General features: G+C 40.1%; 1 protein-coding gene across 1 annotated transcript in view; it reads left to right on the top strand.

The window, feature by feature from the left end:
• Positions 1-16,907, top strand: part of SCLT1 (sodium channel and clathrin linker 1) — a 295,900-nt gene that overhangs the window by 59,665 nt on the left and 219,328 nt on the right. The window contains exons 5-6 of the mRNA XM_089672201.1: positions 1,650-1,722; positions 4,335-4,390. Coding sequence (XP_089528327.1) covers positions 1,650-1,722; positions 4,335-4,390 — 129 coding nt within the window. The remainder of the gene's footprint in view (positions 1-1,649; positions 1,723-4,334; positions 4,391-16,907) is intronic.

Below are 16,907 nucleotides of genomic sequence, written 5' to 3'. Positions count from 1 at the left end.
CCCAAGATGTTAACTGATGGAGTGCCTGCTGTGACACTTCTGGTTGCATCCAGTGGTGGGAGCACTCCCGTTCCACAGGAATGGGACAAAGGGCATCCTGGTGATCCTCATTACATCACATCAGTCAAGGAGGCTTTGGCTCTCAGACATAGTCAGACTCCTTGCTGATTCTCCAGGGCCCTCCTGGGTTTTCCAAATCATCTGTCCCAAGGATCTGTTTACCATTCTGTTTCTTGGTCAAAGCAGAAGCCTATCAGATTCAATCATCCCTACGCCTTTGAAGGCTAGGATATCGACTTATCAGAAAGAACTGGATTCACTAATGACTCAGTGGGATCATTACATCCTGATCTGTGCTCCCCACGGGGGGTTCTGGTCATTGCTCTTGATTGACCCAGACATATGTGGTTTGCAGACCTGGTAAGACTTCTTGCAGAAGCACTGTGGGTTCCATCACAACATCCAGGCTTGCTGTCCTCAACAATAGTATACCACTCTGATGCTGACTTTAATGGCATGGCTATTGAAACCCACATTCTAAGAGATAAGGGCATCTCTAGGTCTGTGATTCTTACGATGATCAAAGCTAGCACACCGCTTCGCACATGGTTTTTTATCAAATGTGGACGGTGTACTTGAAATTGTAAAGAGAAATGGATTTTTTGCGCACTGTAAAATCCTTTTTTTTGGAGTCCATTGAGGGACACAGATCCCACCCCCTCTGAGTCTGTAATCATACTCTAGGTACTGCTTTGCTAGGAGGTTATATGCTAGGCAGGCCTACCATTTTTTTGTTTCAGTCCATTTCTCTTGTAGGCAGCAGTGTAATCCAAAGGTTTAACACTTCCCTTGCCCCTCAATGAACTTCAAAAGGAAGGCATTTTACAGCGAGTATAAAAGTCCTGTCTTTCTGGTCCTAAAAGAGAAGTAGGGCTAAAGTTCATTTGGTCCTACTTCTCCTGGGGAACACAACAGTGCATTTCTTTCTGCACTCCTGTGACTCATATTCAGCCAACAGCAGACTAAAGCTGATGTCACTCCTGCGGTCCAGAGTATGGTGAGATCCTGACTTTAATGCCTGGACTGGCAGCTGACTGAGCTTCTCGACGAGCCGCTGAGAGCCTGATCCAGCCACTCCCACCCCTTCCGCAGCCCTGCTTTCCAGTGAGCACTGGAGGGACAGAGCAGAGAGCTGGTAACTGACAGTCGCTGGCTTTCTGCTCATTGAAGACCAAGTGATTGCTCGGTTCTCGGTATAGAGCCACTGGGGAACAGATGCGGCATAGAATCGATGCTGCATTAACCTAGGCGAGTATAAGTGCTTGTTTTTTTCAATTCCAAATGTCTCTTTTAATGCAAAAGGCAATGTGTGGGAGGAGGTTTAGGTACACTTTAAAAATTAACTTGATGTAAATAATGGTAGGTAGGAGATTGTTAAAGAGCCACACTTCTATTGGATGCCTGATCCTGTGATACAGAAAGTTTTCCTCAATATTACTTTTTCAAGATTGCAAAGATCAGGGACACACACATTTGGATGGAAAAGCTGACTTTTTTTTAATTTTATTCTCTCCTGTTTAATCACAGATCTCTAAGAAATATAACACATTTTAAGATTTACCCTTGACATGCAAATTTACTTTATCTAGGAATGTGGATTTCCTAATTGGAGAATTTGACAAACATAGTGAAGAAATGAGTGAGCAACTCCGTTTTTATCAGGTATTTCCTGCTTTTCTTATAACTTTGTAAAAGAGAACAAATTAATAAATCTAACCTTGAATTGTTATCGGTTTTATTGCAATTATAGATGTATCTAAATTGCATATTCCTAATGTTAGTCAGTTTGTCTTTCCTTCTATTAACCTTATGTACCACTCATTTTGTTTTGTGAAATATATCAGTGTCTGGATAGGGGAAGCACTTGGGCAGTGTTGTTAATAAATCTTCATGTGAACCAGTTGCAGTTCTTTTCTTCTCTCTGTAGAAGAGGGAGGAATCTGAACTAGCATTCATTTGCAGCTGTTGAATGAGTATCATTATTGGTTCTGCTGCTTATTGAAATCGTGCAAGGACAAGCGGATATCTCCCTGTCCATCACATTTGAGGAAGTATATGCAAGTCTTTGGATAAACGTTTACAGACATTAGACAGTATCAGAGCTTTAGATTTGTGAACAATATTTGTACAAAAGATCAAGACACAATAAAACTGCAGTTTAAGTGTAGTATTGCTGATATATACAATTGTATGCAAAAGTTTGGGCACTTAAGCACACAAATTATATGTTGGAGATCCTCAGAAATTGTCTTGAAGATTATCAAAGATACTTGAAGGCATTACAAGATGCCAGAAGCATTGTTATAAGCAAATGTTTTTACTCATCTGGCTGGAAGTGAAGCAGCCAGAACCCTCTTTTGCTAGATAACTTTTTTCGGACATTTATCAGCCATCCTAACATTTCCAAAATCAACAGTACTAGATCGGGATGGAGGGTACGAGACTTCCATCCTGTGAAAGAAGGTATATCGCCCAGATAGTGAAAGATGCATTCTCTTTTCTCCCATGGAAAGGCTATCACTGAAAGAAGAACTTTCATGAACATTCTGGGAGATGTTAAGCCAAAAAGAAGTATTATATGGGGACTGTCACTCAAATGGTGTAGTGCCATTACAGTGAGTTCTGTCCAGGCAGGACCTATGTTTGAGGGTGGATTGACCCCTTTTATTCAAATTGAAAGGCTGTTCAAACTAAAACATTTGCTTTTACAGAGGGTTATCAGTATTGCATCACTCCAACAAAAATTGTTCAGCCCCCTGGCTATCAAGTCTTTGAGTTGGTCTCTGCCCAGACTCCCCATGCAGTTTACAGTGTAACTAAAAACATATTTTTTTTAAGACAACGTGGTGGGACTCCATCCATCCCCTGGATAAACCCAGAGTGAGGTGTAAACCCCTAAAGAAAGTGGGATTTTCAAATGTGCCTAAATGGGAGATAGAACCACACACAAACATAAAAGCATAACGGTTTTTATTACAAAGTGCAGTTAAAATACCATTTTTATAAAAATACAAATGTAAATCAAATTACATTGTATATTAGATACAAGTATTTTCTACAAATATGCACAGTTACAGCATTCTGTCAGAGTACAGGATCAACTCGTTTCGCATAAACTGCTTCCTCAGGATCCACGCTTGTGCAGACATTTAGCAAAATAACTGAAGCCCAAAAAAAAACCAAATCATATGCCTGCTCCACCTCCTTATTTTTTTACACTTCCTCTGACAGACTGTTTTTCCCAGTAATGCTGCATATGGTAAGCCCAAAATCTGTAAGAAAGGGGTTAAAGATAGTGATATCTGTCAGAAGACTTACCGTATGTGGTGGGTAGTAGTGTTTTGCTGGGGACTTTGATCTGTGACCCTGTGGTGATGGCTCGTGTGATGCCTCTCTGATGTATTACAAATTTGTCTGTTTTTTTTCTGAGGCTTCTAATATGTCTTTTGCCAATCTAAAAGATCTCCAATCCAGCTTGTACAGGCTTAAATTCCAGAAGGACAGGACATTGGTAGAATAAAATGAATGAAGAAACATACAGTTGTGGGAGCCATTACTTACCTTCTGTGCCTTGGCTAGTCATTCGGTGGGGTTGGCATGGCAAGATTTGTACTGGGAATAGACATGTATACTGTTAGTGTGCTTATAACCTACTCAGATAAGTGGTACTGAAGTGCCTGAGAAAAAGCCAGTACCTTGGCACAGGAGTGGGAGAGCTTGGGCAGTTGGTCTCCAGATTTGGGGACTAGCACAATAGCTAGCAAATATGGTGGCAGGATCACTACAAAACCACCACAGTGCTCCGATAGAGTGACCATCCAATTCACCTTCCTCTCCCTTGACTGGCTGTGCATGCGCTGACCAGTGTACCATAGCATGATGACTTAAAAGGAATGCTTTCGGTGTGTGTGTGTGGGGGGGGGGGGGGTATTTTTTTTCTTATAGATAGACAGTCTTATGAGAGTAGAGGGGAAGAAGACTACCCCCATAGGTATGCTGTCATGAAGTTTGTCAGTAAAGATCTCTTCTTTGAAGAAAGAAAAAGTAATTTTTATCTTTGCTTCCCAGAGCAAAAAATGATTACCCTACAATTGTGTGTGTGTGTGGTTTTTTTTGTGTAACTGGGATATGACAAGTCCACTCTTAAATAATTTTCAGTGCAGAGATTAGAAAAAAAAAGTGCTGTCATCACAGACAATTCAAACGATAAACATCTAAAAGGTTGTCTTCTCTTTTCTTATTTTCATGTAATATTTGTTTCTCTTTTTCTATAGGCACAGCTTGGTGAAATGAGATTAAGGCTAGAAAGCATAGTAAAAGAGAATGAGAAGTAAGTAAACTGACAGTTTGTCAGCTTGTTTATATTACAGATACAGTAAGGCTTTGTTGATGTACCCTTCATGCCCATGAGTTGATCTTAGGTTCTTGCATGGAAATGATAAAGTGCACAAGCTATCATCACAGAGATGTTCTCTGCTGCATTATTAACTCAAACCTGAGAAAAGATTTATGTCTATGTGGCATGCAGAGCAATTGACCTGGTGCCATTCGTGATCATAATTATGTTCATCAATCTCTACTAAATGTGGCGGTCAGCTCATATCTTTGCTACAAGATAACATTGCTAGGGTAATCCCTGATTTTTTTTTTTTTTTTTAAACTCAGTTTAAGGAATTACAACAAAAACTACCCTTGCAGTGCCTCGTCACTTGGGCCTCACCCATATGTTTTCTGCAACACTAAAGTAAGAGGTATCTTTTAAAGGAAATGTTGTATTGCACTGTAAATTAAATAGGTCGATACAATACTAGTTAAAGTGAACCTGTGCTCAGGCTTTAAGAATTTACTGTATTTTTACTTTTGCAGCCAAATTTCGATAAAGTCTATTTTATATTTGTTACATCTTTCCATTTGCATAGCATATCTTAAACAAAAAAGTTATTTAAAAACTGCAGCTTGCCTTTTTACTTGCTTAAACATTCTACCTAGTTTTCCCATCTACAGTATGTAGGAAGCTGAGGAGGTATGTTTACCATGTAACCAATCCTGTCTGTGCTGTGCTTGCAGATCTCACTATCAGTTGTAAAACTAGATTTGCACACTGTCTCTCCTTAAAAAAAGGGTAAACTTCTGAAGGCTTGAGTGGTATATTGTAGGTTAATTCACAGTAAAAATATTTATCTCTCAGTCCGCCCCTTAACTACTTGCCCTCCAGAGGATTTAACCCCCCTTCCTGACCAGGCCATTTTTTGCGATATGGCGCTGCAAAATTTTACCTGATAATTGCGCGGTCATGCAATGCTGCACCCAAATGAAATGTATGTCCCTTTTTCCCACAAATAGAGCTTTCTTTTGGTGGTATTTGATCACCTCTGCATGTTTTTTGATATAAAACATATCCAGTATAAAAATTCTAAAAATCTAATTTCTTCATAAATTTAGGCCAAAATGTATTCTGCTACATATCTTTGCTAAAACAAAAAATCCCAATACGTGTAAATTAATTGGTTTACGTGGAAGTTATAGTGTCTACAAATGGAGGCATATATACTAGAACTTTTTTTATTTTTTTTATACTAGTAATGGTGGCGATCAGCGACTTACAGCGGGACTGCGGTGGCCATTCTAACACTGGGTGGGAACTGACTAACTGCCAATGACATCCCAATGACACTAATACAGTGATCAGTGCTAATAAAAAGCGCTGACGCTGTACTAATGACACTGGACAGGAAGGGGTTAACATCTGGGGCGATCAAAGGGTTAACTGTGTGCAGTGTGTGTTTTACATTATGTGCTGTATTGTGTTTTACTACGGAGACATGCTGCTTTGTATTTCTCTGCTGTGCAGCTTGTCCTTGGTGACAGGAGAGAGACCTGTGTTGTTTACACACAGGTCTCTCCCCTGTCAGCTCTGCCGACATTCACCCGTTGATTTACATGTCCAGCAGTCAATAGCAGCGTGGGTAGGGTGGCGCGCACGGCCCTTACCCGGGAATGCAAATCGCGTATATATACGTGACTTTGCGCAGCCCTGCCGCCCTGTGGCAGTACTAATGGCACTGGGCAGGAAGGGGTTAACATCTGGGGCGATCAAAGGGTTAACTGTGTGCTGTGTGTGTTTTACTGTGTGCTGTGTGTGCTTTACTAGGGAAACATGCTGCTGTGTATTTCTCAGCTTGTTCAATTATGCTTTGGCAATAAAACCTGGAAGCTGGTTGCTTTCTATGCAGAGTTGCACTAGATTTTGCACTCTCCAGTTTTAGTAAATAAGCCTCAATGTTTCTATTAATTTTGTAATTATGGGGTCAGCTCTGCTTGGTCGTTTTAAACACAGTCTCTGCTTCATGTTTTGCATTGCTACACAAGGGTTGTGCCTTACTGCTTTTTGCTACAATTCAAGTCTAAAAATATCTAAAAGTAATTTTTTAAAAAATGAACAAGCTAGCATGGGAAAATTTGAAAGTCGCCTAAAATGGCTGCAGTGATAACTCAAATTATGTTCCTTCTGAAAAACCTTATTATACTCTTCAAATAACTGTTCTCATAGTAATCCCTTTTCATCACTAGATGTCTTCTTGGTTGAATGATGCCCAGTGGGTACCCTGTCACCTTCATTGTGGCACCGTGCACTCATAAAAATGATGCAGACAGTGACGCTGAGATAATCGCTTTAAAGCTGCTTTTTGCATCAACGAGAACCATCCATTGCCAGGGAAGGTCCCAAGTGCAAGAACACCTTTTTATCATGTGATCTGCTTAAAAATATTGGGGAAAAAGTAAGATTAAATAAAATCAAGAAACTATTAAAAACTATATAGCATGACTAAATGTGAGGGGGAAGTTCTCCAGGGATGCAAGGGGGAGCATTGGAGTGTGGGAGGAGTGAAATCTCTAAATAAATGTAAATTTATGCAATATTGAGCTTACACTCTCATACTATTTCCTCCCTACATGTACTTTTTAGCGTTTTAACAACATATTCATTTTCTTTTATCCCTTCTAATTTGCTTGGTGTATACAGAGTACAGCAAAAAATGACAAAAGCTGCTACTGAAATAGCACTTAATTTGCTCCAGCTTTTGTAATGATAATGCAAACCGTTTTATCTGAAAAGCTCAGTTTAAAAATGGTAATTTGTTTCTGATTGTAAGCATGTCCAGCCTGTAATAGGATTGACAGAACATTTCAGGTTGACAGGCTTGGAGCATTTAAAGTGTGAAAGCATGAAATTGTTTATAAAAAAAAAATAGAAAATAAATGAAGCCACTTCCAGCAGATGGAAATATGAGGGTTATTAATGTCGCATGACCTAGTGTCATGTCTGTAGTGTCCTGATGTCACATTTGCTCTGGTATGTGACAAGTGCAAAACCTAATATCAGCTGTGGTCATACATAACTAGAGGGAGTAAGTCAGCCTGCTTCTCCCTGTAATTGTACTGTTAGAGGTAGATGACAGGCTGCTATTACATGTTCTGGAAGCTCAGCATAAAACACTTTTTAAGCTGCAGCTTTATTGTGCTAGATCATCACTGCAGGTATCAAAAGGCAGGGTCAACTATTGATAATTTTATAGCATGCTGTATATTGCACTCATAAAAATATACTTCCAAGCCTTACTGCTTGTAATTCTGCACTGCAGACAGTTCAGTTCAAACTTTGGTCTAGGTATTGTAATGAATATATTTTTACCTTTGCCTCATTTTGTTCTTTCTTTTAAAAATCAATGAGAATTCATCTAGCATGAATGTTTCAAACTGTTATAACTGCATCATATATAAGTTGTCCTCAGACTTCACAGGGAACAAACCATGATTAGGTTTGCAGAAATCTGAATATTCTGTCATAATTATTTTAATTGTGGTGACTTAAATATGAAAGATTTATGTCCCCCCTTATTTTTTAGCTTTTACTTTGAAGATGACTCTATCTGAGATTCAGAACTAAGTTACCCCTAAGGCCTGGCAGTTGCTGTATAGAGCACATAATATTACATTTTCATAACAGTATCATATATTGTAATAGAGGCCTGTAAGTATTTAGGAGCAGTTAAAGTGAAACTAAAGTACTCTGTACTCTCATACACTCCAGTGCAGGGGCGGACTGACCATTCGAGCACTCGGGCACTGCCCGGGGTCATTAGGGGGCCCCATGAAATGCCCCTGGTACCTTTTGTATAGGCTTTTTTGAGTGTGAGCAAGGATACAGGGGCCCCATGATCCCCTATTGCCTGGGGGCCCCATGAGTTGTCAGTCCGCCCCTGCTCCAGTGATGCAGTGTTCACAAGCTCCCTTGCCTGAAATGGCATTTTCGGCCAACCTCATTGGCTAGCCTAGAATGACATAACACACAGATGGTAGTTAGTTCATCCTAGCACCAAGGCTCATCAAAGCACATGCACTGCTCGTTTTATTGTCTAGCGTTTTCAGCGAAAAGGCAGGTTTTATTGCAGAAGAGGTGTAGTATGCCCCTTCTGTAATGTAAAGGACACCAGATAGCATTTCTTTTAGAAAACTTTAGCTTTAAATGGAACAAAACTATTGATCTGTTAGTGCTACCCAGCAAAGCTTGCAGACCTGCTTAAGCCAGAAAATATCTTTGATTTACCGTAATATGTGGCATGTTTAATCCACTGCGACCAGATGCAGCATAGTGTAGTAGGTAGGTGTACTTCTTAAAACCTATGTGTAACTTCCTCTCTCTGATCTTGACTAGTTAAATTTAACTTCCAAGTCAGGTTTGAATCTCATTGATGGCTTTAAGGAATGTCATAGTACTGTTACTTTGCTGCCTTATACTTGCTGTATGTGAGAGACAACAAGGAGCCTGCACTGGGTTTGAGAGTACTTCTCCTTCATTGCAAACTGGGAAGCAAACAGCGTGCTTAGAGTGGAGTGCCCTAGCTTTCTGCAGCAAATCAGTGTATCCCTAGGCAGCATGCCTTGTTCCTGTAAACATTTCAAAACATGAGTTAACTGGCATGGTGCTATGATTGTTCAGGCCCAACGACTGTTATGGCAGAGCCCAGTCCCTGAAGATCTAGGGATAGGGGGATTTTTAAACTGACCATGGAGAGGTGAGGATTGAGCTTTTTGATGTGCTTTTAGGAGTGCACTCATGGTAAGTTTGGGATGTCTTGTGGCCTTTGCTGCTGTGTGGACCCAGGATATCTTCAATGTCTGGGTTAAAAATATTTTGTCCAGATGCTTCTGATTGGAGTGTAGCGTCTTGCGTCCTCCATGCTTTCTGCCATCAAAGGTGCCTCCTGCACCTGCCAAAAGAGCAGCCCTGTTTTCTGCCCTGGACCTGTTGCACTCTCAGGGGTCCATGGCCTTGTTCCAGAACCAGAAAGGTTTCACTGTTAATATTATAACTTTTTCTTGGTGCCCAAGCCAAGAGGCAATGTATGATCCTTTCTGAATCTAACGCACTTGGGCAAGTTTTTGCATGTTCAAAAGTTCCATATGGAATCTGGGCAGTAATTAATTGCTTCTTTCTGTCAGGGCACCTTCCTGGATTAAAATCAAAACTTCCTGGAGCAAGGATACCTACCTGCACATCCCCATTTTTGCAACTCAGCAGCGATACGTGCATTTTGTGGTGGTGGAAAGCATTTTCAGCTTGAGACCCTATCAATTGGACTAGCTGTGACACCATGAGTATTCAGAAAGTTGCTAGCCCCGGTGTTGGCTCTTCTGTGAGCCTGGGGATTTCCTATTTTGGGGTGTTTGGACAATCCGCTCCTATGGGAACAGTCAGTGGATGGCCTCAAGCTTAATGTGAAATAGTCTATGCATGCCAATCATACAGAACTTTGGTTAGGTCCTCAATTTCGTTTATACAAGAAAACTTATTCCTGCGCCAAAACTTTCCAAATAACACTCTAAAAATGCTGCTGTGCCAATCGTGAAAACACAAACAATATAAATATAAATAAACAGCGCAAATTTAGATAATTAATCAATATAATAAATCATATAAAATAGGTGCATAAATTATTCGTGTTTGCCCTTAATCTTAAACAAAAACACCCAAAAGTCCATGTGCTAAAAACATAATTAAATTGTTGAAATAAAAGTGCAAACTTCTTTTCTTCAAAAAATACTTTCACCTTCCACCCGTGCATAAACCAACATCGAATACACTCACCAGAACTTGGTGAGTAAAAGACCTTTAAGGAACTTTTTAGGGATCCTAAACCCTCTTTGGTGCCACGCTAGGGAAAATCTTCACCCTCCGAATAGACTCCACCATCCAACCAAAAGAAAAAAACTCACATAGCATAATATTGTCACACAATAGTAACTTTTTCCAAATGGAGATTAAGGCCACTCACATGTTAAACACTTGCTAAAGGCATGTTTATTATGTATAAAAGGCTTCAGTTCCAGCAGATATACAAACTTTTTCCTTCCAGGACTCTCACATCCACAGTGGAACAAAGACAGGACTCCTCTTAGACCAAACAGTGAACCAAGATGGCCGCTGGAGATGTTAATGCATTATATACAAATATTAGACATGCTGATGCTTTTAGAGCGGTAAAATGGTCATTAAAGGAAAAATCAGGGTTAAAAGCTGAACAAATTAAATATCTTCTTGAATGTCTCGATTTAGCAATGTCGAATAACTATTTTTGGCATTTGAATAGTTATTATAGACAGTGCACCGGGGTGGCAATGGGAGCGAAGTATGCTCCATCAGTAGCTAATCTTTTTATGAGTATGTGGGAAGATAAAGCAATTTTTGAAAAGAAGAATCATAAGTTATTGCTCTATAAAAGATTTATAGACGATATAGTGATAATCTGGAAGGGTACAAAGGAAGAACTGGAGGATTACATTCATCAAATGGGGTGTAATCCTTATAATATATCCTTTACAAACTATATTAGTACAGAAGCGATTAATTTCTTGGACTTAACTATCTACAAACAAGGAGATTCGTTTTATACTAAGACTCATTTTAAAGAAGTCGATAGAAACGCATACATCCCCACACATAGTTGCCACCATAGGAATTGGTTAAGATCCATCCCTAAAAGCCAATTGATAAGACTGAAACGTAATTGTGATGATAAGGAGATCTTTCATAAGCAAGCAGATACTCTGTTAGAGAGATTTAGGGAGAAAGGTTATAAAGAGGAGATATTAACAGGTGCAGTAAACCAGGTAAGTAAAATCAGAAGAGAAGATTTGTTAAATAAAATAAAGAAAGAAAATAGAAGAGGGGAATTATCCTTTATAACGGGGTATTCGAATCAGCATAAGGCTTTTGAAAATATAATACGAAAACACTGGCAGATTTTAAAAAGGGATGAGGTTCTTCATGACCTATTACCTAAGAAACCTTCATTTGTCTATAGAAAACCACCTACACTTAGATTATAATTAGCAAAAAATGTTCCAGATATTCCAAAGAAAAAGGCGACTTTTCTTGATAGTGTGGGGTTTTTTAAATGTAAAAGATGTTTGGTATGTAAAACAATGAAAGGAGATAATATCAGAAGGTACGATACGTTTTACTCTTGTTCAAATGGTTCCTCTTACAAGATAAAAAACTTTATATCATGTGATAGCTCGTTTGTCACCTATTTGTTAGAATGTCCATGTCATCTTCAATACGTAGGGAGAACATCTAGAAAACTGTCAGTGAGATTAGGGGAACATATTAGAAATATTAAAAAAGGTTATAAGTATCATAGTCTTTCCCACCATTTTAGAATGTATCATAATAGGGACCCATCTTGTTTGAAATTCTGTGGGATTGATCGAGTTATAGCATCATGGAGGGGAGGAGATAGGGTCAAGTCCATCTCACAGAATGAAACGAGATGGATCCTAAAATTGGGTTCTTTGTTTCCCAGGGGGTTAAATTCAGATATAGATATCAACTGTTTCCTGTCAGATTGGTAAGAGTAGAGGATTTAGTGGTTAAAGACTGCTATATATTTCATACATTTTTTATACTTTTTATTTTTATTTTTATATTTATATTTATTTTTATTTATTAGTTTTTTTATTTTTATTTCTATTTTTATTTATTTTTATTTTTATTATCATTTTTGTTTTAGTTTTATTTTAAATTTTTATTTTTATAATTATTTTTATTTTTATTTTTATTTTAATTTTATTTTATTTTTATTTTTATTTATTTTTTTCAATATATTTATATTTTTTTTCATCTTATTTCATTTTTATTTTTATTTTGTAATCTGTTTTTAGATAGATATACATTTTTTATATTAAACTATAAAGATATTGTTTTTATTGGAATTGTTTACATTAATTGTCAGAATTCATTATGTTGCTATGTTGATCGGCATTTTGTAAAGGTCTCTCACGTCTTGGAGTGGGAGGAGCAACCTCTGAAATTATCCTGGGAGGTGGTCTGACCAATTAAATCGGAGGGGAGGGTATTCCATTGATATTTAAGTGAGTGAGGTCTGGAGATGGGTGTCTTGATAACGCCCTATGGGAGGGGCGAAACGCGTTGACGCATTTCCGGTCCACACTCCATGCGCCTGACGTCATTTCCGGTGAGTGGAATGCACGCTGAGCGGTGAGTTCCAGCAGGGAATTTGGATCTGTGTATTGCTGGTTTAAACTGGTTTTAAATGCATTCTCTCCATTAAGGTAAAAAACATATCTATGTCAGCTCCCCACAACTTACCAGAGCCTGACCTCGATCCAGCGCTGTGCCTATCTGCAGCAGCTCTGCTCTTCTCCCTTCTCTCTCACAGGAGGCTTGGCAGCAGCGGGAGCCATTGGCTCCCGCTGCTGTCAATGAAACATGTAAGCAGAGAGCGGGGTGTAGGGCTGAGCTGTGGTGTGTCTCAATGGATACATATGGTTTGGCTCAGGAGCGAGCCTGCAGCTGTGCCCCCATAACAAGCAGCTTGCTGTGGGGGAACACTCAGAAGAGGAGACTAGAGCGCCATATGCAATACCATTGTAAAGAGCAGGTAAGTATAATCTGCTTGTTATTTTAACTTTAAAAATACCTTTACAATTATTTTAAGAGACTGTAGAAATGTGTGGACCCCCTCATGTTACTACACCTGAGTGTCATTTATACATATAAATGTGTCATTTTATTACCAATATAATGTGCAGCAGTTGAAGAACGAGCAATATATTAATGAATCTGTGAATGTAGGTGGAATATATTAATGGAGTCACTTTCAAGTGTTTCTTAGCACCTCAGATTGTCACATTCTCCAGATAACACCTCTTGTCATGAGGCTCTCGCTTCTCTTTTACATATGTAAAGGCAGCTGTGCAAACTTAAAGTGGTATTAAACCCCAAAACAAAAATATAATATATTGCTGCATTCATTTTCTTTTTTAGCCTTTTTTTCCCTTTATTTCACCTGCTGATGCAGCCAGTAGTACAATTCCTGTCTTAGGGTGTCTGCATTCTGTAGAAAGTAGTGAAGCAGACACCTTTTGGACAGCAGCATTGTCAGCCTGGGGAGAGGATGATTTTAGACTAGCAGATTTAGATGGACTTGACTGACAAAGTGAAGTTTAACTCCATCTAACACATTATAAGTTTGTATCCTTTTGGAATAAAGCTTTTACATAAATGAATAAAAGCTGACCATGCGAAGACCCATCCTTCACTCTGAGCCATTGTCTGCTACGTGTAAATCCACCTCGGAGCTGCGTGCAGGTAGCCCATAGAAGCGGATTCAGACACAGTGGCTACGCGGACACTGTGTCATTTCAACATTTTGACATGCTCTTTTTATGAAGGAAAGATTAAGATTTATACATAAGGTTTGTCCATAAAAAGCTGTGGGAGCCTTGGCTGGCTACTCTAGGGCTTGCTACCTTACCCCTAGTAGTTATTAAACTATTACAATAAATTGTTTGTTGTATGGATCCTGGTACCTGATATTGTACCCTGTCTAAGGCTTTTTCATTAACCACTTTCCCACTGACTTATAGTAGAAGTACTTCAACAGGGCGGCAGGGCTGCGCAAAGTCACATAAATATACGTGATTTGCATTCCCGGGTAAGGGTCGCGCGCACCACCCTACCCACGCCGCTCTTGACTGCTGGACATGTAAATCACCGGGTGAACATTGGCAGAGCTGACAGGGGAGACACTTGTGTGTAAACAACACAGGTCTCTCTCCTGTCACCGAGGACAAGCTGCACAGCAGAGAAATACAAAGCAGCATGTCTCCGTAATAAAAAACAATACAGCACATAATGTAAAACACACACTGCACACAGTTAACCCTTTGATTACCCCAGATGTTAACCCCTTCCTGCCCAGTGGCATTAGTACAGTGTCAGTGCTTTTTATTAGCACTGATCACTGTATTAGTGTCAATGGGGATGTCAGTGGTAGTCAGTCAGTTCCCACCCAGTGTCAGAATGCCCAATGCAGTCTTGCAATAAGTTGCTGATCGCCGCAATTACTAGTATAAAAAAAAATAAATAAAAATTCCAGTGTAGATACTGCCATTTTTAGGCGCTATAACTTTTATGTAAACCAATTATTATATACTTATTGGGATTTTTTTTTTCCAGAAAAGACATAGCAGAATACATTTTGGCCTAAATTTATGAAAAAAAAATTATTTTTTTACATTTTTTACTGGATATGTTTTATAGCAAAGTCAAAAATATTGGTTTTTTTTTCCAAAATTGTCGGTCTTTTTTTTTTTTATTTTATAGCACAAAAAATAAAAAAATACAGAGGTAATGAAATACCACCGAAAGAAAGCTCAACTTGTGGGAAAATAATTATATAAATTTCATTTACGTACAGCATTGCATGATCGTGCAGTTGTTAGTTACAGTAACGCAGCGCCGTACCGCAAACAATGGCCTGGTCAGGAAGGGGGTTAAATCCCCTGGAGCAGTGGTTCTCAACCTTCCTAATGCCGCGACCCTTTAATACAGTTCCTCATGTTGTGGTGACCCCCAACCATAAAATTATTTTCGTTGCTACTTCATAACTGTAATTTTGCAGTGGGAGGAGTAGTGCCACATCATTGGTGTCAGTGAGAGGAGTAGTGCCACATCACTGATGTCAGTGGGAGGAATAGTGTCCCATCGTTGGTATCAGTGGGAGGAATAGTGCCACATCACTGATGTCAGTGGGAGGAATAGTGTCCCATCGTTGGTATCAGTGGGAGGAATAGTGCCACATTGTTGGTGTCAGTGGGAGGAATAGTGCCCCATCATTGGTGTCAGTGTGGGAGGAATAGTGCCCCATCATTGGTGTCAGTGGGGGGGGGGGATAGTGCCCCATCATTGATATTAGTGTGGGGGGGGAATTGTGCCCCATCATTGGTGTCAGTGGGGGGGATAGTGCCCCATCGTTGGTGTCAGTGGGGGGAGGAATAGTGCCCCATCGTTGGTGTCAGTGGGGGGAGGAATAGCTCCCCATCGTTGGTGTCAGTGGGGGGGGGGAAATAGTGCCCCATCATTGGTGTCAGTGGGAGGAATAGTGCCCCATCATTGGTATTAGTGACACCAATGATGGGGCACTATTCCTCCCACTGACACCAATGATACTTACCTTGCTGACTCCTGCTCCAGCCTGGGCTCGCTCCCTCCCTCTCCCATCTACAGCCAGCTTACTTGGCTGCAGCAGCACCATCTGCACACTACAGACACTTACCTGTCAGCTGTCTTCCTTCTCCGGCCGCTCCCTCGCTCGATCTTCTTTGATCTTCGCGCTGCTGCTTGGCTCCTCCTCCTCGCTGGTGATTGGCCTCCTGTGTGCCTCTCCTGAGCTACAGTTCCGGCGGCCAATTACTGGCGAGGAGGCTGAGCTGTTGAGTGATCCCGGGGATGTGGCCAGATGACAGGGGCGGCATGTCATCCCGCGCACACATCGCAGTCCAGGGAAATGTGGACGTATCTGCATGTGGGCGGACCCGCCTGGAGACTGATAGAGGAGCGGTGTCTTGGTTCCTAAGACCATCGGAAATATGTGTTTTCCGATGGTCTTAGGAGACCCCTGTGAAAGGGTTGTTTGACCCCCAAAGGGGTCGCGACCCACAGGTTGAGAACCGCTGCTCTGGAGGATAAGTGGTTAATAGCTCGACATATTCATATAACTTACTGTTTCCTGTTTCTTTGGCGTTACATGTTTAAGCATGAACCACTTTACAGCTGTCCAAGCCAGTTCTGGTTTCAGGATTGGCAGTTTAGAGGCTTGATTTAATATTGTCTTCATTTAATTAGTTTTTAAAATAAAGTAGTAAAGTCAATGCAACTATATTCAACAGCAGTTGGTGTGTCAGGTATGATCCACATCCTCCTAACAGGTTAAAATACACATACTGTATGTGAACTGCAGTTCATATACTTCTGCCAGACAGTAGGGTGACACAACTTTCTCTGCTAAAGTTAGGGAATGCACTGGTGTCAGAAGTCAGCTCCCTGCCTACACAATAAAAGGAGCCGTAAGACGCTGATATGTTGTCAATTCTGCTCATTCTATGCTGTTCAACTCTCAGCTTGCTGCCTGTCAGTGCTTGTTCATTCAGCAAAGAATGATTGCTTACTAGTTCTACCCCTCCTTCTCACAGTCTGATTGCTGCTGTGCAGGGAATTACAGTAGGCTAATTTCAGGTTCTTATTCTAGTTACCTGTAATAAAGTATTTCTAAAGTATAAGCTTCTCTGATTGGTTTTAGGCTGGCCAAAGATTATGCAATTTTCTTTCCTTCAACCATGGACTAAGGAAAGGAAACTGCTACATTTTCCCATCAACACAGTCAGTGTTGTCAGGGGAATCTCTCACACATACACACACATATACAGTGTGTATAGATATATATATATTATAGCGTTGCGCTAAATCATAACACATTAAA

This window comes from Staurois parvus, unplaced genomic scaffold (genome assembly GCF_062004578.1).
Source record: "Staurois parvus isolate SC_StPar_1 unplaced genomic scaffold, SC_StPar_1.0 ptg000122l, whole genome shotgun sequence".
NCBI lineage: Eukaryota > Metazoa > Chordata > Amphibia > Anura > Ranidae > Staurois > Staurois parvus.
The sequence above is the reverse complement of the archived record's forward strand: the minus strand, read 5'-3'. Positions and strand labels throughout refer to the sequence as shown.